This window comes from Syngnathoides biaculeatus, chromosome 2 (assembly GCF_019802595.1).
Source record: "Syngnathoides biaculeatus isolate LvHL_M chromosome 2, ASM1980259v1, whole genome shotgun sequence".
Classification (NCBI taxonomy): domain Eukaryota; kingdom Metazoa; phylum Chordata; class Actinopteri; order Syngnathiformes; family Syngnathidae; genus Syngnathoides; species Syngnathoides biaculeatus.
The window spans coordinates 22,260,295-22,285,984 of record NC_084641.1 but is presented as its reverse complement, the minus strand read 5'-3'; the positions used below and the strand labels follow the sequence as shown (position 1 = coordinate 22,285,984).

Here is a 25,690-nt window from a genome sequence, read left to right as displayed (position 1 = left end):
TGGATGTAAATTTCTCAAATATTATATAATTGACAACTGTTAATACGATTAGGCCTATCTGTAGCACTGGCCCTGGAGATCATGTATTTTATCGCTCATGTTTATATTTAATGCTCTCTCATATATTGTGCAATTATTTCTGAAGTATAACTTGTAAGTGCAGTATCCTATTTAATATAAATTTCACTGTCTACATTTTTATGTCTGAAGTTTGTCAAAATTACTTTGGTTGTCTGTACCCATATTTTATGTTTGCAAAATGTTTTGATTGCCCTGTAATTACACTGTTAGAAGTAACCAGAGGTCACCATTTAAGTGTCTTGTAAAAAAAAAAAAAAAAAAATTCATGCCCAAAGGGGGGGGGCACCCCACCCCCCGCACAATCCCTAAGGCAAACAGTTTCAGTGTTTTTCCAAATTGGTCATTCTCATCAGTGATGTTTACAAGATGACATTACAGATTAATCTGTTGAAAGATGTTTTATTGGTCTGGCCTGTTCCACGGTTGTGGCTGTTGAAGTTGTTTGGCATCAATCAGTATGGACAGCTAACACAGCCACCATGAAGCCAACAAAATGCCAGGCACGGGACAGTCGGTTTGCACATGCACACTTGATAATAAAAAAAAAAATAAATATGAAACTGGTTTGACAGTACAGCTGTGGGTCACAAACATATGTACAATCTAAAATTCATGGGCGCAAGTTCCCTTTTTGTGTGTTTTCAAAAATATAACTCGTGGTTCAACTTGTGCAATATCGTTCTCGGAGACAGGCACAATAGCACATAAAGTAAAAACTGAAGCTGTCGACCGTGAGACTTATCAAATGCATCTTAAATACGCTGCCTGTGTGCGGCAACCGTGACTTGCAGGGGCTCAGGGGTCCACGAACGACACTGCGATGTAGCGGACGCCGGCTGTGGTGGGCAGGCCTTCGTGGTAGTGGGTGAGGCGGCCAGGGTGCATGAGAGCCCAGCCTTTACGAGGAGCCTCGACAGAGCAGTCGTAGCGGAGGAACCGGCATCCTCCACCCTGCGGTGCATCACACAGTCATATATAATGTATAGAAATATGTATATTGTACCTCATTCTATACAGCATCTGCTTCCACCAAAATACCATCTTAACTGTTATGCCTCTGGTGCATCAATTTACTGCAACAATAGTGTAATAACAGTACCTGTGGATTCACCTGTTAGTGGAGTTTTTTTTTTTCCCCACATTTTTTGCAATTTTTCTTTTTTTTTTTGGGAGGGGAGAGACCCCGAGAATACTTGCTGGTGGTTTATTGGCATGCTCAAAAATTTGGGAGTTAAAAAACAAGAAGAAATGTTCAATCCAATTATAATATTGTGTCAATATGCTGCAATGTTTTTCTTTTCTTCACAGTCTGGCCTGGTTCATATCCTCTGTGAACAGTTTGTGCACGTGACGTCACCATTTTCACGGCGCCATATTGCCGGTCAAAAAGAGCTGCTCGACAGTGTGGGGGACATTGAACCGGAGCAGAATATTCACAATGCCCGAGACTTGTTGTGCTGTTACTTGTCACAACAGACGAGACAGATATTCAAAGAGGTCATTCTATGGAATACGAGCTGAAAAGATCGATGGGTTTCGGCAATTAAACAAGGTGGATGGTGCCCAACCAAAATACACACGCCTGTGGAGCCGTCACTTCACTTCAGGTAGGAATTATTCTTCTCAATAATCTCAAATTACCAAAAGTATTTATAATGCCTAGTTGGCTCATTTGAGAACAATGCATAAAAAAAAAAAAAATGAGTCGTCTCCAACGTACACGGAAGCGCGTTGCGGCCAACCTCTCCCCGACAGACATTATTTTTTTTTTAATATGCATTGTTCTCAAATGAGTCCAATGTGTATTTAAAATAAGAAAAAAAACGTCGGTCCAGCAGAGGTTTACGTAGGTTAACGTGTGGCCGCAACACACTTCGTGTGAGGAGCCGACTGTCTTATTTTTTTTTTAACGCATTGTTCTCAAATGAGCCAACTTGGCATTATAAATACTTTTTGGAAAATGCTACGGAAGAGCTTGTCCCAATCATAGTTAAAAAAATGGGAGTTTGTGTAAAACTAGGGGTCATTTATTTCAATATTGGTATTTGTATTGAATACTAGCTGAAAAGATCAATGGATTTCGGCAAAGCTTAACGTGTAGCCGAACACACTTCCGCTTTCACGAGCTGTGTCCCCGTTGAGAACAGATCCAGCAGTGAAGTATTTGTATGTGTCCAGACTTTTATACACTTTCAAACCTTTCCGTGTAAATCTCGACGACTTGTTCACCAGATCCATGTGTAGATCCAGTTGCCCAAGACGAGCGCAAGCGGGTTAACAGTCAAATTTCTTATCGGCGAAAAGATCGACTTCGGCATTAAAATAGGGGTCCTCTATGCCAAGTGTCTCTCATTTTTCCACGTACCTTCGTTTATGAACACCTTCTAAATGTTTAACGGTATCAGGCAAAACTCTGGGCGTCGTGCTATGAGACGTATTTTTGCGTGATCTCCAACTGACTTAGTTACGTAAGTGCACGAGCTCTGTAGCAGGGGTCCACTGTACGGTGCCACGACTGAGAGACATCAATTTGAAGTGTTTATTTGTTCCAACTAGATGAAGTACCTTGTAATTATTCCATGAGAGCACAGGCTTCTATTTGTGGAAATAAAGCTAGTTTTGCCTCGTGTCGCTATAGCTCACCAGTATCGCTTTTAAAAATATATATATGAGGCAAGACATTAGGACTAAGGAAATATAAAGAATAGAACATACATTGTATGACATTTACGCCACATTCTATGCAGTATATTACAGTACAAATTAATTACATGATAATTCCGCTGATGAGCTCAGTGTATTGAAGATGCAGGGAAATGAGATACATACAATGACAACATAATTCATGCAAAAGAGAACAAACCTTTGAATGCACAAATGGAAAAAAAAATTGAATAGGAAAGTGTGAAACATCAGAAATGTACATGCCAGCCAAAGAATGTTGAACTTTTGATGAAAAGTTTTGGCTCCGGCATTCCTTAACTGTGCTTGGCGAGATTGGCAGTCTGGTATAATAGTTACAATACATGAAAGTATCTTTTGCTCCCAAACAATTAAGACAAGCTTAAAGCTGATCATTTATTTCTATTAAATGAAATAAACTCCACAACGAAACATTTTGCGGGGCATAAGTTAATACATCTCATAATTCTAAAATTCAGAGTTAAAATCTTGGCTCCAGCCTCAATCTATCCATCAATTTTCTACCACTTATTGGAGGTCGGGTCACAGGGGCAGTAAGGATAGGAACGTAGATTGGCCGGTAAATTGAGAGCTCTGCCTTTCCATGCTTTCCCACAACGAACGGGATACAAAGTCCGCATCACTGTGGATGGTGCACCGATCCGCCTGTTGATCTCGCACTACATTCTTCCCTCACTTGTGAAAAAGACCCCAAGATACTTGAACTACTCCACTTGGGGCAGGATCTCATCCCAGACTTGGAGAGGGCAGATCATCCTTTTACAATTGAGCACCATGGTCTTAGATTTAGAGGTGCTGATTCTCGTCCCAGTAGCTTCACGCTCGGCTGGGAACCGCTCCAGCAAGAGTTGGAGATCATTGTTTGATGAAGCCAAGAGAATCATCTGCAAAAAGCAGAGATGCAATGCTGAGGCCAACAAACCGGACAGCCTCTACTGCCTCGGCTGCGGCTAGAAATTCTGTCCATAAAAGTTCTGAACAGAATCCGTGAAAAGGGGCAGCAGTACAACCCTCACTGGAACCAGCAATGGGGACAAAACTCTGGTCCTGGTCATACAGGGACTAAACAGCCATGATCAGGGGGTTTGGTACCCCTTACACCCAAAGCACCCCCAACAGGACTCCCTTACGGACACGGTCCGATGCCTTCTCCAGGTACCACACAACACACCTAGAACTGGTTGGCCGCACTCCCATCCACCTCCGAGGACCTGCCGAGGGTGTAGAGCCACTCCACTGCTCCATGGCCAGGATGAAAATCATACTGCTCTTCCTGAATATCATATTTGACTTGCCGACTAACCCTCCTCTCTAGCACACTTGGACAGAACTTACCAAGGAGGTTCCTTCCCTGCCAGAGAAGTGACGGTCCAACCAGCTTCTGTACCCGGGAATCGGATCGCTAAGGTGCCGGCCTTCGGCCGCTGGCCAGCTTACACTACCCATATGGCCCCTCACACAAGTGGTGCACGCTTGGCCAAGAAGCGCTCGCCCTTGATCCCCACCTCCAGAGGCAGACCCCGTTGACCCACATTTGGGCGAGGGAAACTTCAACCCATTCAAATTTTTCATCCTATGAGTCCCTTCGCTGTGCTTTGTCTGGTCCCTTCCCTCAAACCTTTTTGCAATGGGTGACCCTACCAGGGGAATGAAGCCCGAGACCACTTAGCTCATCGGATCATTGGAGCACACAAACCCCTCCACCATGATAAGGTGCCAGCTTCCAGGAGGGATGACTGACTTTCTTGTGAGACCATATATCGATAGGATTTGCTGTTATTTGTCCCAGGCATTGGGACACTTGAACCATAACTGATTATCATATCCAATTTGTACCAACCTCTGATGCCACTCACCTGGTAATCAGGGCCCCTCTGATTGAGAGCTATGTTTATAGTGAATGTGGAGGCGTCATGATGTGGCCTCAAAAAGGGCTGCTCATCAGGCTTATACCTAACTACAAAGGCCAAGTCAAAATGAGCCTGCAAACACACATAAGAAAGGAGGAAAGTCATGCAAGCATTCGCGTAGAAACTGCACGAGCGGCCCCACGGACAGAGTGTACGGTACGCCAGTGCAACTCTGGTTCAACAAAGACCCGCTTCCACATCCAGCATTCAGGTGCACAGGCGGAGCAGAAGAAGCAGAGAGGGGCGCCCGTCACCCGCATCATCAGTTCCTGAAGCTTCTCTTCGCTCCCCCCATTCACTGTTACCTGGTAGTCAACGTCTTTGCTGTTGAGTGCAATGTTTATAGTGAATGTGGAGGCGTCATGGTGAGGCTCGAGCAGGGGCTGCTCGTCGGGTTTGTACCTCACCACGAAATTCAAAGGAGTGGTGCACTGAAAGAAGACACGTTTTGTCAGCACAGCAACACAGCCGAGGGAGCGAGTCGGGTCGTGGAATTTGGGAATTTGTCAAGTTGGAAACTTGCCGTGGGATTGAGAGGAAATTGTGGCGATGAATAGGAATAAACTGAGAATGAACAAATTCGTAGGTTTTTTTTTTTCCTCGTGGGAACTTGAGGAGGAACATTGGGGAGAATATCAATCCCTCCATTTTCTTTGCCCCTTATCCTCACAAGGGTTACGTATGCCTCATCATATTTACACATGAAAATTTATGAACTAGTTTTGGAATCAGAAATCAAGCGCAATGGTTTTTTCCAACTATTGTTGTTTGCTAACAAAAATGCTTCTAATAGCTCAATGTTACCATTTAATATATGAGAATTTGAAATTTTGGTACAGATTTTAACAAAAAAAAAAATCATGTAAGTTGATGCACATGATTTGCCTCTGCGGGCCACATAAAATCATGGGGCGGGCAAGATCTGGCCCCCGAGGCTTGAGTTTGACACCTGTGTGTTAATTGGATCCATAGTTCAGATCTGTCAATACTTTCCACATGCACTCCACCCATCCATTTTCTTAGCCACTTATCCTCACGAGGGGCGCGGGGCACACCCTGAACTGCTTGCCAGCCAATCGCAGGGCACATCGAAAGTAACAGCTGCACTCACAATCACACCTCGGGGCAATTTAGAGTCTCCAATTAATGTTGCGTGTTTTGGGGATGTGGGAGGAAACCGGAGTGCCCGGAGAAAACCCACGCAGGCACGGGGAGAACATGCAAACTCCACACAGATGGTCCCGGATTGAACCCGGGTCCTCAGAACTGTGAGGTCAATGCTTTACCAGCTGATCCACCGTGCCGCCTGGGGACAATATATTTTAGCATAATTCTGAATACAGCAACAAAATTTCAGGTGTGAGTAAGCTTTACTTCCACCATCGCTCAAGTGAAAAAAATGGAGCAATTTAGGTACCGCAATGCAATTCCATGTGGACAAAGAGCCAGACTTTATCGACTTGGTTGGATGCCTGTTCATGTCATGTCATTATGCAAGCCGCTCATCCTCACAAGGGTTGTGGGATAGCTGTAGCCTAGCTTCAGGCGAAAGGCAGACTACACCCTGAACTGGTCGCCAGTCAGTCGCAGGGCAGATATCGACAACATCACTAAGGGGGAATCGATCCCACGCTGCCTGCACCAAAGGTGTACTACTACACCATCAGTGACTCTCTGCCTGATCATGACAACACAAAATATTTTATTTATGTCTGATTACCATAGTTTCCATCAGATATACTGTACCCTCAATTCCCGGTCAATCCCCAGAGAAAGTTTCCAATTTGCAATATTTGCCTTCCGGTCAATGTTCGTCCGTATCGTGCCATTGTGTTTCCACAATTGAGCCTTAATGGCCATCTTGTTTTTTTTTTTTTTTGTTTTTTTTGTAGTTACAACCCGTCGCTCAGTCGATTTTTGAAATTTGAATCACGAGCAACCTTCAGATACAATATTTACTGAACGGGACAGATGTTGAAAAATACAAAATGAAGTCACCGCCAAGGAGCAGGGAGAAGACTCATCACGTGGTAAGTAAAATCGGAGCTGGAGTCAGAGCTAAGCCACGCCAAGACAAATATTACACTATGTGACTAACAGCTCAATTACTCTTTATGAAACCCCTGCTGTCATCTGTCAAAAAAAAAAAAAAAAAAAAAACAACTTCATGTTACAGAGAGCTAAAATCATTACGTTCACCTTGTTGACCCGCAGGTTGAATCTCAGTCCCACATGAATTGTACTCTTCCAGTACTCACAATAGTTTCCACACAGTTTGCCCTCCTTTACCCGAAAACCAATCTTCTGAATCTCTCCCACTGGAATGCAATACCGTAATTTCCGGACTATAAGCCACGACTTTTGTCACACGCTTTCAACCCTGCGGCTTATGCAATGATGCAGCTAATTTATGCTTTTTTTCTAATGGCCGTCAGGGGCGCTCAAGCTGAAAAGGTAAGCGTGGGACAGGTGGAATATGTGTCGAAGAAGATGCACGTTTAATGGAACTTCACGCTTTGTGCATGAATACAATTAGCATGAACATGGAAAAGGCAAGAAGAAATGTATGTGACGCAGCTTTCGTTTTAAAAGCAATCTAGCTGGTCGATAAAGAAGGAAACAGAGCTGCTGCTAAACTTGACATAAATGAATCGATGGTGAGACGCGTGTAACGGCAGCGGGAATAACTGCAGCAATGTAAAAAGACGAAAAAAGTTTTCAGAGGTAATAAAAGCAGGTGGCATGAATCGTGTTGCTGCTGTGATACTGCCACGCCTCAGTGACTTTTACCGGTATGTTTTTTTAACCCATCCCTGTTAGTGATGTGTTACTACTGTATTGCTGCTGTGCTACTGCCGCGTCACAGGCACTATTTGGAAAGAAAAGCTAAGGTATATTATTAAAATTTTGAAAACTCTTTCTGTGTATTGTTTTTTTTTGGTTAATATCTCGTGTTTCAATGTGAGCAGATGCATTTTATAGACAGGTGCGGCTTATGTATGTACAAAATGATTTTTCCTTTAAAAATGTACTGGGTGAGGCTTATAATCAGGTGCGTCTTATAGTCCAGAAATTACGATACTATGAAATCCATACTGCAGCCTTACCAAAATCCACTTCCCTGGGTTTGTGGTGGTTCTGCAAGTCCACCAGACAACCCCTTAAGTTCCGGGGCTCCTGCTCCAGCTCATAGGTAATACTGAAATTTCATTTTAATCTCATACAAACGAGCAACTATCTGAGGACTGACCTTGGTGTAGTAACCAGGATACATTTTCTCTGTTACCGGTGCAATGTACTCCAGTAAAAATTGGTGCCATTCCTTGTCGTAGTTGACTTGATTCATGTGAATGTCAATGGTGGGGACATTCTCGTAGCCGCCCTGGATTCGAGTGTCCTGGCAAATGCAAAAATAATCACACCGAAAGAAATTTCTCCCAGTTATAACTGATATGAACTCATTAGAGGGGGGCAACGAAATGTGATCAAAGTTAGAGATTGGACTCTACTTGGAGACAACAGATAAAGGATGGCAACATTACCACATTCGCGCCTCCTGACCACTTGCCAAAGTGTTCCATTTCTTCAACCAGGTGGTTGCAAGCAATATCGCTGAATATTGGAAACCAGTATACATCAGGGCAAGGCTGGGGAACACAAAAGGTGAAGCAAATTTTATCCATCCCCACTCATTGCGGGGGCATATGTTACAGACCCACCTGCAATCGGTCGAAATATGCGATAAAGAGACCTTTAAAAATTGTTTTACAACTCCCGCAAGGAAACTGAGCTTCTTAAAACACTTTTTAAGCATTAACATTTGAATACAAATAAAATGTAAAGAAAATACTGCATGTATTGTTAAGTCTGAGTTAGATCCATGTGTGTGCCAGAGGCATGCAGGACTAGTTAGTCTGCGTGAGTGTTTGGGAGGTGAGCTGTGGCCAAGAGCAGCTCCTTGGTGTGTGTGTTCATTGTGGCGAAAAAAAAAAAAAGAACTTTTATTTCAGCGAGCGCAGGTAAGTAGAAATAACAAAAGAATAAAACAAGAACTTATAACGTTATCGACAACTCACAGTTTCGATGAGTTTATCTTTCATGATGTGAGTATAGTTCTCATGAATGTAGCGCTCTTGCCAGTCCTGAAATGAGCACAAAACATAATATTCAGGCCCTCCATAGCATACAACACAATTGTCCAAAAAAACACCTATAGGCCGTGACTTTTTTTTTACACGCTTTCAACCTTGCGGTTTATGCGGTGATGTGGCTAATTTATGCATTTTTTTTTTGTCACGACCGCGAGGGGGCACTCAGCGATAAAAGGTAAGAGTGAGACCGGTGGAATACATGTGCCGAGGAAGTGACGTTTACTGATCCGGTGTGATGGTCTGAGCGCTCCCTGTGCTGCAAAGTCACTTTGTGAGTATTTTTGTAAACTTCTGGTCACTCTGAAAGATCCCCATCCATGCCTCAACATGTGCCATTCGACAACTTCTCGCCGAGTGTTCATGTTCGCTATGGATTTCTCAGAAACACAAACACAGCGAACATACATATGTCTGTATATCTTTTTTTTTTAATCAACTTTTGTTTTAAGGTTAGGTTAGGGTTAGGTTATAAGGTATGTTAGCTCCCCCTATGTAGAAGAAGGGGAACTATGAGACCGGGAGATTTCCCAGTAAGCGTAAGCTCCGCGTGCCCAGAGTTCCCCTGTTAGCAACACATGCGCGTTCATCACAAGGAGACTTTTCGGCACGGCAGTGCACTCAGACCATAACACTGGCCCTGTTAGCACTGCACTACCGTGTTACTGCGGTATGTTTTTTTTTTTTTTAACCGGCCTTCCTAGCATGACGCTAGCTTTAGCGCGGCGGCGCTAGCGTTAAACTGACTGTGTACCGTCTTACTTTGTTAAAATCTCGTGTTTCAATGTGGGTTTCAATGTGGGCACTTGCGGCTTTTAAACAGCTGCGGCGTATGTATGTACCAGATGGTATTTCCTTTACAAATGTACTGGGTGAGGCTTATAACCAGGTGCGCTCTGTAGGCCGGGAATTACGGTACTTGTTATTACGGCTAATGTATGAGCTATTACCACAAGTAATATTGCCACAGTTTCATCGTGTCAGATTTTTTTAGGGTGGACTAGTACAAAATGAGATTAAATACATGAAACTTTGAGTTCCAAACATATTTCAAATGACATAACATCACAAACATTTATAGACATCCAATATGGCTTTTTAAAATTTTCTGTCTTGCCTCCTTTGCGGATGTAATACCCCTGTGCAGTGCAAGACTATCAGGACCTACAGATCTATTCCCACCTCTGGATTTTCAAAGATCTGCCAAAGATCATTATGCAGATGGCTGGTCTGGTAGTTTTCTGTTGAGAGGATGCGCCCAAAAGTGTCCATGTTGGATACGTACATGAAGACCCCCTGAGAAGAAAGGCAGGTCATTTCATCTTCATAATACATTCGTATTGATGCTAAAGCTCTGCAGTAAAGATTTACAATTTCAATTACTTTCCATGAATAACAGGACAGATGAAGTAGCTAAATATCAATCTTGTATGTGACTGACCTTGTTCCGAACACGTTCGCAGAAAGCCATGTCAGCGTCCAGGGAATGTGAATGAAACAAATCGTCGTCTGAAAGCTCGGAGCGGAGGAGGCCGGCCTTCATCAGGTAAACGCTGGTGACATACGGCACATTCCATATTCCCCTGCAAATATGAGCGGTTACACTCCAAACCAACATTCTTATCAGAAAAATGACCTTTACGAAAATAGAAGCTGCTTACACCCTACGCCCTTGAACAAGCTCCACGTAGTCCTCAGACCTGGCATAGTAGCCTTCTGCGCTGATGGCTCCCCAGAAGTTGCTCCACAATCGCCCACTCCGCGTCAACAGCGGTGCCACGATCGGCCTAACGATCATTTGAAGTCGTGCTATTACAATTCAGTACAATACAATAACCGTTTATTGTTCATGAACTTGAACTAAGGACGGGAAAGGGAAGCAGGACTTCCGCTCGTCATCGCCTTCCTCCAAATAACACGAAGAAATTCAGATTCTGGTGGTGTTTTTTGTCCGTTTCTTTTGTAATTCATTATTTTATTTTGGCACAACTGACTGTCCATCTATCCATTTTTCTTGCCGCTTATCCTCACGAGCGTCACGGGGAGTGCTGGAGCCTATCCCAGCTGTCAACGGGCAGGAGGCGGGGTACACCCTGAACTTGTTTGCTAGCCAATCGCAGGGCACATGGAGACAAACAGCCGCACTCACAATCACACCTAGGAACAATTTGGAGTGTCCAATTAATGTTGGATGTTTTTGGGATGTGGGAGGAAAAAGGAGTGCTCGGAGAAAACTCAACTCAACTCAAAACTCAAAACTCACACAGGTATGGGGAGAACATGCAAACTCCACACCGGCAGGGCTGGGATTTTACCCGGGTCCTCAGAACTGTAACGCGAACGCTTTATCAACTGGGCCACCGTGGCGCCCACGACTAACTGATCCAGGGAAATGTTTTTTAAATATAAAAAGTGGGATCGTACAGTAATTGCTGTACTGACCAATTAGCTGCCATTTCTTCTGATTCTTTTTTGTATTGCCTCGTTCCAAATTTTGTCACTTAAAAAAAATAGCACAAAAAAAAACAACAAAGATACAAAGACATCAATCAGAAACGCTACGAGATTTGTAATTGGATGATCAAGAATGGGCGGCACGGTGGCTCAGCTGGAAAGCGTTTGCCTCACAGTTCTGAGGTCCCGGGCTCAATCCCGGACCCACCTGTGTGGAGTTTGCTTGTTTTCTCCGTGCGTGCTTGGATTTCTTCCACATCCCAACATTAAGATTAATTCGCCACTCAAAATTGCCCCTAGGTGTGATTGTGAGTGCGACTGTTTGTCTCGATGTCCCCTCCGATTGGCTGGCAACCAGTTTATGGTATACCCAGCCTCCTGCCTGTTGACAGCTGGGATAGGCTCCAGCACTCCTGCGACCCTTGTGAGGATAAGCGGCTAATAAAATAGATGGATGGATGGATGGATGATCAAGAATGCTGAGGCAGGATTTCTGCCTAGACCAGATTTCTGCCACACTCCATGTAGCAGGCAACTCGTTTTCACCTAAGATGCAAGCGTTATCCACAGTCATTGATCATCATGCAGCATGGGGAGATCCCTCCATTTGCCTTCACCGAGACCTTTTGCAAAACAAAAATAATACGTACCTAGAGGTAAATCCCCCCCCCCCCCCAAAAAAAAAAAAAAAAACAAATGGTTCGTAACAGAGGTTCAAGTAGATAAACATACTTACAGGTTTTGTTCGATGAGAATTTTGAGCGTGTTCTCATTCTTCAAAACAACTTCAATGTCCAAGTTGAAGAAATAGTCGCAGTCCTTCTGCTTCCTGCACATATCACTAAAAGAAATGAAATACAGACAACAATGACTCATCTTAATCTTAAATTATCATATAATTATCTGTTCATTTTTTTTCCCACGTCAATTTGCCTGTACTTGTAATGATTATTGGGATGCGCCGACTCACAAGCCCAAGTTGCGTGCAGTTGCTCCGTCCATCTCCTCTTCGGGCCCGATGAATTTCACATCCAGATAAAGGCTTCCGTGCTCCTGCAGGAATGAGCTGACCTCACGCTCGTGATGCGGTTCCTCGGGCAGAAAAATTAAACGTGAACATCTGCACAAGTACAGAGCGAGATGAAGAATTTCTCGCTTGTGTCCTGTTACCTTGTTGAAAATGAAGAGTTTGAGCCTATTCTTGGGATACTGGAGCTTCAGAAGGCGTTCAAAAAACACAGTGACAAATGGAGTGGGCTGCTGAATGAAGACACCAATCACCACCAAAGGGTATTCACTTTCCTGATCGGGGGGGGGGCAAAATTACTTCACAAACACAAATAAGTGAACATTATAATATTATTAGCAAGCTTAAAGCGCCACTGTCATGAAATGCATGATTTTTAGTATGTTATTAATGGGAAAAAAAGGCAGCCAGAATGGACCCATCCGTTTTTTCACCACACAAGACGATTTTGACGTATATGGCTTTTCTCGAGGGATTTGTTTTCGAGAAGAAGCAGGAAGTGACGTACAGGGCAGGAGCGCACTCAAGCGGTCTCGTATGTTTATACGGGTTTTACCTGCTGGAAGGTAGCTCGTTGTTCCTTCGTGTTTGCCAAAATGCCGGCTCGTTGTATAGTTGGATATTGCTCGAATGCTCGGGAGGATGCATTTACTATTAATACTTTTCAAAAACACCCGGTTCGTCGTGAAAAATGGATTGCATGGGTACAAAGGACGAGAGCTTCATGGGTTCCAAATGATAGGTATGTGTATACAGAGCTATTAAAAAAAAAACAATAATTGAGGGGGGGGGGGCATAATTCCACCAGAATGCAACAAAAGATCCCTGCACATAAGCCAGGGGTGCTAAATGTGTTGTCGCTCACGGCAGGGTGCGCCATCTTCTGCGGCATTGTTTATCACCCAGACACGACGAGCCACTGCGACCCGGCTGTGACGAGCCGATCACGGCTTCAGCTGGGGTGGCTGGCTCATCGTGGCGCCGAGCCGGGCCGCTTTACGGGTTTGATGTCGCTCGCGGCTGAGTGCGCCATCCTTTGAATCGCCGTCAGCGATGAACAACGCCAATGGATGAACAAAGCCGCTGACGATGGCACACTCAGCCGCGAGCGATGACAACGCTGTAAAGTGGCCCAGCCCGGCGCTGATGAGCCACCCCGGCTGAAGCCGTGATCGGCTCATCGCGCCTGGGCCACGGCATTGTCATCGCTCGCGGCTGAGTACGCTACATACTGTCATACACACTCGCTAGCGATGGGTTGCTTGCCGGCGACGGCTACCGCACTGGCCCCGATGAGGAGGTGGTTTGGCCACGTGCGGGAGGTGAAAAGAGCTCTTCCCACCGCCCAGCATGGGTCCTCCTGAGTACGCTACATACTTTTGGGGAGTCTGTTGTTAGTTAGAAGTGATCTGCATATCATCTAAATATGGCTCAAAACCATAGGGTAATAATGCCCCGGTCATTTCACTCAATTGTGATATGTTCTCTTCTTCAAAAAGAGCTGCCGTGTTCCGTAGCAAGTTGCCACTACGTGTTTTCAATGTCCCGGTGCAACATCTGCTGATGAATTCGAAGGCAATATGGCGACCACTTGGATGTCGAATGAAACTTCCGCAACTTTGCGCACGGATGACACGCTCTGCGCTCATATTTATTTTTTCGTATAGACATTGAAGTGAATAATGTTACATGTATTTTTCATTACAATATCTACTTTAGTATGTTTATAGGCATGACAGTGGAGCTTTAAGGTGGTCAAATTGAGTTGTTGGAAAAAGAATGTTCCCTTTAAAGTTTTATGACTGCCAAAACCCTGCGACGAACTAACCTTGAGGTTCCCGAGTGGCCGTAGATCCTCTTGACACAACGTGCAGCCCGTCTCAAAAGTCCAGGTATTCGGTATGTAGTTACCAAGATAGTTGAGCTGAAGCTGTAAAGCAAAGACTTCTTTTAGGTTACCGGTACCTCAAAAAATATTGGACTCAGTATGATTCTGATTTAACTATTAACTCCTTGTCAATAAGAAAAAATATTTAAGCGTCATGTGAAATGTGAAAAACCTTTGACGATCATATACCTACAACAACAATAGTCTCTCTGTTATTAAGATATGTGTGATATGGAGTTTTAAACCCAACCCTAACCCTGTTTTAGTCAGTTGTTGGGAAAAAATTAGGACAAAATATTGGAAGTATATTTTTATTAAGAATGTGTTTCCGGGACAAATCTTTTGAGCGTGTGTCCTCATTTAATTGCCAAATTATTTATAGTTCTACACACGTAATATAAACTTCCAAATCCGAGCTAAACTATCAAAGGTTTTTGAACAATGTAATGCAGCAACTTTGTTATTAAATTGCTCAATGACCAAGCTGCGTCTTTCCTGTTTGAGTTTTGCCACGTCGTCGTTCTGTATTGGATAAAGCACAGGTGTCAAACTCAAGGCCAGGGGGCCAGATATGGCCCACCATATGATTTTATGTGGCCCGCGAAGCCAAATCATCTGTGTCTAAATCTGTGATTTTTGTGAAAATCTGTGTAAGATTTCAAATTGTCATATATCATAAATGATAATGTTGCGATATAAGCATTTTTTTGTGAAAACATGAACAATGGTTGAACACCCTTGATTTCAGATTCCAAAACTAGTTCATAAATTTCGTGTGTAAATACTGTATGATGAGGCGATGAAAGATTTCTATGGTTTCACAGTCCTAACGGCCCTCTGGGTGAAACCGTAAGTAGAAAGGGGCCCGCGACTAAAATGAGTTTGACGCCCCCAGGATAAAGAGTACCTTGGTCGGTCCATTCCCGTGGATGATGACAGGTAACGTATCGTACAGCAAATTCCTGGCCCGTACGTGTCGATCCTCAAACTTTAACACCACTTCATCTGAAAACACAACGCATACACATAAGTACTACATGTACAAAACACTTGCTCGTGAGTTTTATTCGGATTCTGTTTTTTGCTTTAGTTGGGCCTGGGTAGGATTTTCGTGCTCAGGGAGTTTGAAGTCCCGTTCCCGTGTGGCAGTACAGTTTGATACAGCAGGATGTTGACGATGGGAGTTTTATCACCCCCACCTCACGTAGAACTAACAAATTCCTTACTTGGAAAAAAAAAATGTGGCGGCAACTGCACAACACAGCTCAGCTCTGTTTAAACATGCAGTCCCCGTCTAGTTGGCGGGAAGCATCTTTGAATGCGATATAGAAAAACTAATCATTGATCAAACGTGTAAAAAAAAAAAAAAAAAAACACAGGTAAAGATTTGTTGCAGGATTGGTTTTAAATCAAATAATACTAACAGCGCTAATTGAGTATATGCCATGTTCATTGTGGGATAAAGAGCTTTTTTTGTCAAATACAATATTTTTCTTTCCTCGATATATAACAGACTAATAGGGAAGGCGGGGGGAGATACCCATTCATTACATCTGATTGTCCATTATAATGAAGCCCTTTTTATGTGGCCATATGTACACACGTTACTAAATACATTTGCTTTGCTTTACAGTACAAAAATTATTGTTTTGTACTTTTGTGTAACCTAAAATGCCCAGAACTGAACTGTTATAATAAATAAATAAAAATGCTTGATTTTTTTTTTTTACTTTCTAATTTTATCCTAGTTTACCATGATGTTGATGTTGACATACAAACGGGCGAGTTGCTTTCAAGAACTGCAAGAAATTACCGTGTTTCCTATTTCCAAATCTATTGCTGCACTACGACCGAACAGGCTTGTCAAAAAAAAATATATATTGTTGCTAAGATACTGCGGGTGCTGAAGACATTTGCAAAGATTTACAGTGCTGAATTTTTTAGATATCACTAAAGTGTCTTATCCAGTTAGAATTTTCCTGATTTTGTGAGCAGGGCTAAAGCACAGCCTTGCGACATCACGGGGCTAGGGCGTATACCACCTATATAAAGCAAGGGTCTCAAACTGGCGGCACTGCGTGCCATCTGCGGTCCGCAGGATGATATTTTATGGCCCCTACCTTAATATGAAAACTTTACATTAGTCCTGCCCTTGAGTTTTATCGGTACATGAATGGCACTATTAGAGTTTTGTGTGCGGAGCCGACGAACCTGCCAATCACGTTGGGGTATATGGCTCTTGGGGGCGTGATATCGACCGGGCTTGACGCAAGCAGAGAAAGATTTTTTTTTCAATGAGTGAAAGTTACACCAGCGTTGCCATGGAAAGTTTTATTGGTAGTTTAGAAAAAATACTGATTTACACCAGCGTCTTTGTTTAGCCTACAAGGTCCACTTCCCACTCCAGGCTACACGCCTCAAATGAGTCTTTGTTGGATGCCTCAATTGACAGAACGCCTCCGTAATCTTTCTTCAGATCCCAAAAAATGAGGAAATAAAAAGAGCGACGGATTGAGTTTTTCAAAACACATGCCGAGCTGAACATCAACACCACCACCCACTCTGCAGTTCACCATTTATGACGGAAAGTTTCATCGTTCACTTGATGAGAGTGAATGGGGCAGTGTCGACTTGGCAATTTTTTTTTTTAATTCATTCAAATTTGGCAGCTTGTTAACTTTACTTTTCTCTGTGGTGTGTCGAATTTTTACAATTTACATATGCTCTTCTGGGGGCCGCAGCCCTCTGCGCTCTCTCTCAGTGCAGAGCTTTATTTGACAATAAACGATGAAACTCCTGCCATCATGGCCGCTACGTCAATGCACGGCCTGGACATGTGCCACATTCAACATGGCTGCTTAATGTTAAAGCATTACCGTTGATGCAATGTCCCCATATTCAACATATGCACACAAGGTAAGTCTGTCGGTTGGATATAAACTAGTCATATTTCTATAACCTTAAAATACGTTTTCCAGCGTAAATGGCACCATGGGGCCAATTGACAACAGCGGCCAATTCTGGAGCTCACAGACTTTGTGACAACCGGTTAAAGTGACAACTGGAAACTTTTACCTTCCAGACGGACGGTCACTTGCAATTTTTTTTGTTAAATCGGGGTCCGTTAAATCAAGGATACACTGTATCATATAAACTTTGGAGATGGAGCTTATCCCAAGTGACTTTGTGTGAAAAGTAAATTTGACCCTAAGCCGCTTGCCAGTCAAGCACATGGGCACACATTATTGTATAGAGACAGACAACAATTTACTCATATATTCACACCATTGCAAATTTCCTCACTGTGGCACAAATAACGGTTCTCACTGACTGGGAACTTAATGGAAGTCAAACTCATAAACCACTTCATGATGTTTGTTTGGATTTGTGCTGGAATTGAGGCAGAAACAAAAAAACCTGAAATTGATCGAAATTGGGAAAAATTCTCATGACATGCATGACAACCCAAAAAAACATTTCCTCTGCTACAGAACACCAGTCACTTACATTTGAAAAATGTACGGGTGTGGTCAGTCATGCCCGCAGATATAAAGTTATGGGTGTGGTCCACCAGTCATGCCTGGAGATATAAAGTTGCGGGTGTGTGTTCTGTTTGTAATTATGAGTGTACCCCTTTAAGAGCGGAGGGGGGCGTTGTCGGGGAAACTAGGAAGTAGAAGTAGGCTGAGCAGCAGCTAGTTGTTAGAGACCGTGTACTTCCGTGTTTAAAAATTGAAAAAAAAAAAAAAAAATCAGACATCAGGCTGTGGTTCACTGCTCAGGATCGGTTTTCGTGTGCGCTGAGAGTGGGCGACAAGTGCGCAATTGCGCAGTGGTGCAGCTGAGAGGGAACATTGGTCAAGACTACATAAAATAAGCGACGTATTTCAATATCTATGTATTTCAACTCAGAACAACTTTTACGCTCGTGATTTTTCATGCTCAACTCCGCAGATTCACGAGTGCGATGCCACGCGGGCACACACATGCCCGTCAAATCACAGTGACTGGAACACCGTGAACAGATGCCTTCAAATCCAACCTTGAGCTCGGCAATCTCATATATTTTCAGAATTATAAACCTCAACAAGTATGTAAGTAACGTGCCCAAATTACTGAGCAATAGGTTGATGAATATCATTTAGCGATAAAACCGTTGTTTCCAAGAAGCTGTCGCGGTATTGCAGTTCTGGCACCATTCAAAAAGTAAATAAATAAAAAAATCTCGCTTTCACAATCTTTACTCTCGTATTTTACCGAGGAACCGTGTGCGGTGATAATAAACACAATCACATAACGTTCCAAACCAAACCAGACTAACTATAGTCCATCGTTAAACTTGATAGATGTGTACTTAGTCCAAGTTTGAAAGGATCAACATATTTTTGCGATTTATTGGATTTCTTAATAATGCATCTTCTAAAAATAATTTAAAACATTTTGCTGTACAAATAATATATATTATATGTCCCGTACTGCGCATGTAATTACATGTCATACACAAGTTGATAGTCTCCCACTTTAAAGGACACAAGTAAGAAAGATGGTAAAATTAAAAGGTATTATTGGAAGGGTGCACTTAACATTTTCAACATAGCAGCTGTATTCAGTAAACAGCACAGTGTGTTTCATGCAAGAACCGCGACATCAACCAGGTTCAAATAGGTTTGACCGCAGTTGGACAATAAAAAGTGCTTTCACTCACCAAGAGCTCCATGAAGGTTCTGGAACAATCTGCATTTGCTGTCTAGTGTCATATTTATGGATTTCTGAAACACAGCAATAATGCTTTATTCAGTGATGAATTCAATTTTATGTGATAACAAAACACTGAAGGTCCTAAAACAAGGGAAAAAAAGGACTTTCTTACTCTTTTCTCAGGATTTATGTAAATCTTGGTGAAAAAGAGCTGATCACTGTCATCGTCTTCTCCTGTCCACTCAGCAACCATTCGCTTGATGTTGGGAAGGTAGCCAATAAAACCTGAAGAATGCAGTAAACTGGTGTATAAGAGGCGCGCTACCTTGCTGCGCGCCACATACGACGGTACACACACTTTTGAAACTGCTGGGTCTCATTAACACTGCATGGGCCGCTTTGATTTTTCTGTTGACTTCACCTTTTTTTTGTGTTCTAGACGGGCGAACCGACTTTCCAGCTGTGACTACGGCACGACTACTACAGTAGGTGAACGTTGTAACCTTCTGCTAAAACAAAGCCATCTGAGCTCAGACTATAAAATCCTATACAATGACATTTATGACATTCACCACATCTTTGAGTATAACCCTGTCGCATATAATCATCTAAAATATTTGTAATAACGTTTCTGCACGAGGAGTGTATACAATAGGAAATATGGAATGCAAAAAATGGGCAACATACCCCCTGAGCCGAGGAATCTGTTGCCCTCCCGGACGTGCGGATGTTTGTCCTCTAAGTGTCTGTCGGGCCAGATCAAGGTCTCAGAGGAAAACACCACCTTGTGTTGGGCCTGCAAAAACTTCTTCAGCAGCTCTTTGGGACTTGATGCAAAAATCACATCATAGCTGTGGAACACAAGAAGGAAAAAAGGAAAAAGATGAATACAGTACTGACGCAACCCGCACAAAATAAGAAGGTTGTTTGCGCTTTTTTTTTTTTGTCCTTGACTGAGGTTACTTTGACAACAATCCAAGCAGAATGGAATACGGTAGAAGCTTTATTCATATTTTAAGGTCTAGTTAAGAATGAAATGAAAGTTTCAATTCTATTTCTAAAAAAGTATTATGGAAGTAGATTAGTGCCGCCATGATTTGAATTTGAAAATGTAAAGTGAAATATGATGTGAATTTGAAATGCCACAGAAAACAAGATTTGAATTTGAAATGTAAAGTGATGACATTTTCAATAGTTGTATTTCAGTGTAACTTTTCAATGTTAACAATTCAACTGGCTACAATTCGCTGTCTGAAATTCACCGTCTGTGCCACCAGGCAGGGTTACTTGAGTTCAGAACCGAACACTCAGCCAATCCAGTTACGCTTTCTTAGTGTGTGACGTCACGTGACTAAGAAAGCGTAACTGCAATTGGCTGGGTGTTCGGTTCTGACCTGAAGTAACCCTGCCTGGTGGCACAGATGGTGAATTTTAGACAGCGAATTGTAGGAACTATAGAAAATGTGATCACTTTACATTTCATATTGAAATCTTATTTCATTTTACATTTCAAATTCAAATACTGTTTTGTGAGGCATTTCAATTCAAATCCTATTTCACTTGAAATTTCAAATTCAAATCCTATTTCACTTTACATTTTCAGATTCAAATCCTGGCGGGCACTAATCTACTTCCATTAAGTACCAGCCTCGATGTCACCTGTTAAGAGGACGGTTACAAAAATGTTTATGACATACACGGCATTGAAATGAAGTCACGTTACCTGTCAATAAAAAGAATGATTTTATCCTCATCCTTCATTTCCTCCAGGGCTGCTTTAAGAATTCGCACTTTCTGACCTCCCCCGGGGGACAAGTAGTCGCCGCCTTTCCATTTTTGACCTCGACCAAGAACCTGTAATCACACAAATAATAAGAAGGGATTTGGCTAGTATTGTTTTTCATATTACATAAAGACATATTTCCTATAACAAGGAAGCAATGTTTTCATCAACAAAGATTTGTTTAGATATTGATAATGTAGCGGTGCATACAGCAGACTTTCATGCTCGACTCACGCTCATTGACCGTAGGTAGTAATATAAATGGAATAGTTGTAGGTCTCGATGTGGTTTTTGAGATTGACAGGTGAGCCCAACCCACGCAGGCACGGGGAGAACATGAAAAGTCCACACAGGAGGGTGCGGGATTGAACCTGGGACCTCAGAACAGTGAGGCCAACGTTTTACCAACTGAGCCACCGTGCCACCAAGGATATATATTGCAATCCATTTTTTGGTGAAAAGCCACACACATACTCCTCGTTGATTTGCACGTAAATTGTGACGGGTACGTCGTGTCAAAATTTGTGACGCTGAACCTGAATTTCATCCGGAACAGTTCCAAACTGCACGTTTGAAAAAAGCAAATGGAACATGTATGAATCTCACCAATAATATTTTAGGTGACAAATGTTTGATTACATTATCTTTATTAGAACACATAAGCATGTTGAAACAAAGCAATCAAGACCACAGAGAACGTGCAAAGTCCACGCAGGAGGGCCGGAGCCGTGAGTTGAACCCTCAGCCTCAGAACGCAAACTAATCGGAAAGACAAAACAATGTAACAAATAATATGTACATGCTGTGTAACAATGTTCAATTTTGGCTTTCCTACCTTAACGGTGTAATTAAAATGTTTTGCTGATCTCATGAAACGCTTGAAGCCATCAGTCTCCTTAGTTGCGACGGTCACAACCACAATTTTATCTGGAAGAGAGCAATCGAGAGGCATTCAATCAAAGAATTCACCGCTGCACGTCAGGTACCGGGTTCTGGTTCCTCAGGAGCTTTGGCATGTTCCATGTGGATAATGAACAAATCCCACCAGACTTTTTATTTCCTGGAGTTCTATTCAGGTGACTTTCCAGGACCTCTTCTGAAACCAAGCCTTGGTGTATCGGGCTAAACTGAGGGAAGATCCAATGACATCCAAGCTTCAATTTTATTCACAGAAAGTTGGACACTTTCTTGTTGGACTGCCAAATTCTTCACCGAATCCATCGTGCCCTTCACATGCCACAAGTTTCAAAGCATTACATGAGCATATCACTAACCCAATGCCACGTTTTCCTGCAAGCGCACTGATGCGTCCCACAAATTAACTGTCTTCTTCCTCCAGATTTAAGACTAATCCATTACATAGTAATAGCCATTCTTTTGTGTCCTACTCGCATGTATTGGGATTACGCTATAGTCGGGTGACTAAAAACTTCAGTATACCTGCTGCCACCGTGTCTCACAAATCAGTCAATTTAATTTGTAGCTCACGACGCAGTCAATGGTTTTCCCCATGGAAAATCTCTGCTGTGATTTGAAAAAGACCTTCAATATTGGTGTACTCAAGAAAAATGATTTTCAATTAGTCAGCCTGTACTTAAGTAGAAGTATGGATACTTTTGTGAGGGTGGGGGGAAGAAAGCCATGTAAAATTACTGAATCAACTCCTTCCCTAGACAGCAGTGGGTAGTGGCAAGGAACTCTGACACAACGGGTTCATCTCTTGTTCGGTTTAAACCCAACTGCTGGATGAATTATGCAGATGACGGGATAAGAGAGGTCTTCAATTTAGCCCGGGGAGACATGGGTTTGGCTGACCAGCTTCAATTCCAACACCCATTTTGAGTCTTCCTTACCGGTGTCCCCCATTTTTATTAGGTTCTCAAAACAAAGGGTCAGATGATTACACAAGTTAGACTGGAATCCCCTTGGACGATAATATTCACAGATGACATTGTGATCTGCAGTGAAAACAGGGAACAGGTGGAGGAACAGTTAGAAAGATGGAGGTGCTGAAGTCTTATGCCCATATTTAGTCATGACTCCATAATTTCCTCATGTCCTCAGTGGGGCTCTGCTCTAGAGCCAGATGTGTCCTTGAGCACATCTCTGCACGTAGGCTAACCTTGATGAACTGCATACTGGAAACTTTGTAATAATTAATTGCCAGCTAGAACCTGTTGAAAGAGAGACCCTTTGTCTAAGTGGAAAGCCCAGATGTCATGCCACAGGTTTGATACCACCCATGGTCCGCCCTTCTGACAAGATAAAGGATGTGTGCTTTCTCTGTACCTTGGCACTTGTGATCTGCTCGCTACAGCCATTGTCTGTAGCTCATAAGTGCCTGGAATATTCTGAAAGTAAATTCTTCGAAGAAACTGCTCATCGTCTCCAGCCTTTATTTGGGTAACCAAGATTCTCACTACCCGAAATTAAACGAACACACAGAGGAAGGAAAAAGCGTCCTCCAACAGTACGCACTGGAAAGGAGAGGAATGAAGAAAAATAGAATATGTGCATGAATGAGAGGGGCGGAGGAGGAAGAGTGAAGCTCCAGGGAGAAGAGAAAGCGAAGGTGGACGACTTCAAGTACTTGGGGTCAATAGAGAGCAATGGAGAGTGTGGGAAGGAAGTGAAGAAACAGGTTCAAGCGAGTTGGAACAGTTTGTGGAAGGTGTCTGGTGTTCAATGTGACAGAAGAGTCTCTGCCAGGATGAAGGGCAAAGTTTATAAAACAGTGGTGAGGCCATGATGTACGGATTGGAGACAGTGGCACTGAAGAAACAACAGGAAGCAGAACTGGAGGTGGCAGAAATGAAGATGTTGAGGTTCTCGCTCGGAGTGACCAGGTTGGATAGGATTAGAAATGAGCTCATTAGAGGGACGGCCAAAGTTGGATGTTTTGGAGGCAAGTTTCGAGAGAGCAGACTTCGATGGTTTGGACGTGTTCAGAGGCGAGAGAGTGAGTATATTGGTGGATGGGTGCTGAGGATGGAACTGCCAGGCAAAAGAGCGAGAGGAAGACCAAAGAGGAGGTTTATGGATGTGGTGAGGGAAGACATGAGGGCAGTTGGGGTTAGAGAGGAAGATGCAGAAGATAGGCTAAGATGGCAAAAGATGACACGCTGCGGCGACCCCTAACGGGACAAGCCGAAAGCAAAAGAAGAAGAAGTAGTTATCGTTGGAGAAACTACAGTTTGTCCTGTGTTCATTGCGCTACTGTATTTTAAAAATAGATTACTTTACTAGAAATGTAAGTTTGAAAATTTTGCATGGAAATCTAATGAAGAGTGGAAGGTGACTTGCTTGCAACTGTTTGTCCAAAAACCTAGCCAGGCATAGCTTTAAACTTCACCCAAGAAGCAGAGTGTTCCTCGTTGTTTTTTTTTTTTTTTTTTTTTTTTCCCAAGTGACGTCGAGAACATTCTGCAGCCCCGGTGACTCGTCCAGACACTGTGCTCGTTTTTTGTTCAATTTCCAAGGCTCGTTCCGCTCCACGCTGACATTTCATCCCACGGGAAAGCCAGGCGGAAACAAACAAGAAGAGTCCTGTCCACGTCAGCGGCGCGTTCGGAAACTAGTGACTTTTTCTTCAAGTGTGGAAACTTAAGTTAGGGTTTGGGGGGGGGGCACAAACACACAGAATTCCCTTCGTCTGCACACAGTTTTAGTTATTACATCATCACTAAGTCAACTTGTTCCGCGCGAGCCCAACCGAACTTTAAACGGCACGTCTTAAGCGGCGGCCACGCTGTCCGTCATTTGTTTGGACTTGTGACGCCATTGCCAACTGGCAACACGGGGAGCCCCGACGCAGTTGTCGCGTGTCCGTCCTCTTACCTTCGCGGAGTTGCTGCTCGTCACAGTCGACGCCGAGGGGGAGGAGGGCGAGGGCGCAGGCGAGAAAGACGGCCGACAACACCTGCCAAAGTTGCATGGCGGACAAAAGACGGATCGAGTGAGTGGAAGGGAGCGGGGGTGAAATTTCGGAATCACTTTCCCTGCTGACCCGGTTCTGTAAAAGGAGAGCCCACCCTTACCCCCTTTCACCCCGCCTCTCTCTCTCTCTCTCTCTCTTTCTCCGTGTTCGGCGAACGTGAGCTCCCGCACACAGCGGTCCAATGTGGGCCGGGCCCGTTACAGCCTTTCCCAGGATACCTTCCATTACGCCGGACGTCATGGCTTTAAAATAAAACCTGTAATTTTATTTTTGTTTTTTTATATAGCCCACAGAAATCCAATTTCTCATTTGGAAAAGAAAACAAGTTTCCCCCCCTGAGGAATTAACAATGTAGTAATAAAAAATCCGCTATCACGTGATCGCTACTTGGTGGCTTCTGTCTCTTTTCAAAAGTAGCAAATCTATCAATCTATCGCTCTGTTGTCCTCAGATACACTTAACTGTGTCTTTTTTTTAATAAAAATAGTGAAAACGTGCAAATTCTTCCCTGTCAAAATACATCTAGTCTTGAAAATACTTGGAAGATGTTAATTTGGCTTGTGTTTATCAATTATCTCTTCTTAATCCTTAGTCTCCTAAATAAAATCTGAAGTGAAAGAGGTGCTCTGCAATGCACATGGACTGAAATGGTTCATATTTCATATCTCTGTTCCGTTGCAAATGATTCCTGAACTGCATCACAAACAGCTTTATCCTCACATTTCCAGTTGATGTCACTCCCTTCTTACTCTCCGTGCGAAACCATCTCAATTAGTACAGTCCAGTAAGGGTAGAGGAGTAATATCCATCAATTTTCTGAGCCGCTTATCCTCACTAGGGTCACGGGAGTTCCGGAGCCTATCCCAGCTATTATCGGGCAGGAGGCGGGGTACACACTCGACATGGTGGCCAGTCAATTATTATTATTACCCACCAATGATAATGATAAGTGCATCCGGTTAGCTTCTTTTGCATGATGTGAATTGATGCATAAAGTTTACTTGATATCCACCCGGCTAACACTTTTTGTTTTTTGATCACTGCTGAGAGAAACAATAAGT

At 43.1% G+C, this 25,690-nt stretch overlaps 1 protein-coding gene across 2 annotated transcripts; it reads right to left on the bottom strand.

The window, feature by feature from the left end:
* Positions 1 to 464: 464 nt before the first annotated feature.
* Positions 465 to 24,761, bottom strand: plod1a (procollagen-lysine, 2-oxoglutarate 5-dioxygenase 1a). 2 transcript variants are annotated; one of them, XM_061841085.1, is made up of 19 exons: positions 24,530 to 24,761; positions 21,528 to 21,619; positions 20,633 to 20,763; positions 19,597 to 19,760; positions 19,082 to 19,194; positions 18,917 to 18,980; positions 15,119 to 15,216; positions 14,152 to 14,253; positions 12,467 to 12,598; positions 12,267 to 12,388; positions 12,033 to 12,137; positions 10,504 to 10,629; positions 10,284 to 10,425; positions 10,025 to 10,138; positions 8,771 to 8,836; positions 8,237 to 8,341; positions 7,945 to 8,091; positions 5,000 to 5,125; positions 465 to 1,032 (listed from the first exon to the last, which is right to left on the bottom strand). In XM_061841085.1, the coding sequence occupies exons 1-19, from the start codon at positions 24,624 to 24,626 to the stop codon at positions 877 to 879; spliced, it is 2,202 nt and encodes a 733-aa protein (XP_061697069.1). In that variant the 5' UTR covers positions 24,627 to 24,761; the 3' UTR covers positions 465 to 876. The 2 variants fall into 2 exon arrangements, with proteins under 2 accessions (XP_061697069.1, XP_061697058.1); XM_061841074.1 differs by lacking the exon at positions 5,000 to 5,125 and adding an exon at positions 4,641 to 4,766 and having other exon boundaries at positions 24,530 to 24,756.
* Positions 24,762 to 25,690: the final 929 nt, after the last annotated feature.

Bases quoted from the DNA above. Each gene is read 5' to 3' on its own strand.
- plod1a (XM_061841085.1), bottom strand. From the start codon at position 24,626: ATGCAACTTTGGCAGGTGTTGTCGGCCGTCTTTCTCGCCTGCGCCCTC. The intron at 20,764-21,527 runs GTAGGAAAGCCA...GTGTGATTACAG, and splicing joins ATTTTAATTACACCGTTAAG to GTTCTTGGTCGAGGTCAAAA. The intron at 19,761-20,632 runs GTAACGTGACTT...TGTGTTCCACAG, and splicing joins ATCATTCTTTTTATTGACAG to CTATGATGTGATTTTTGCAT.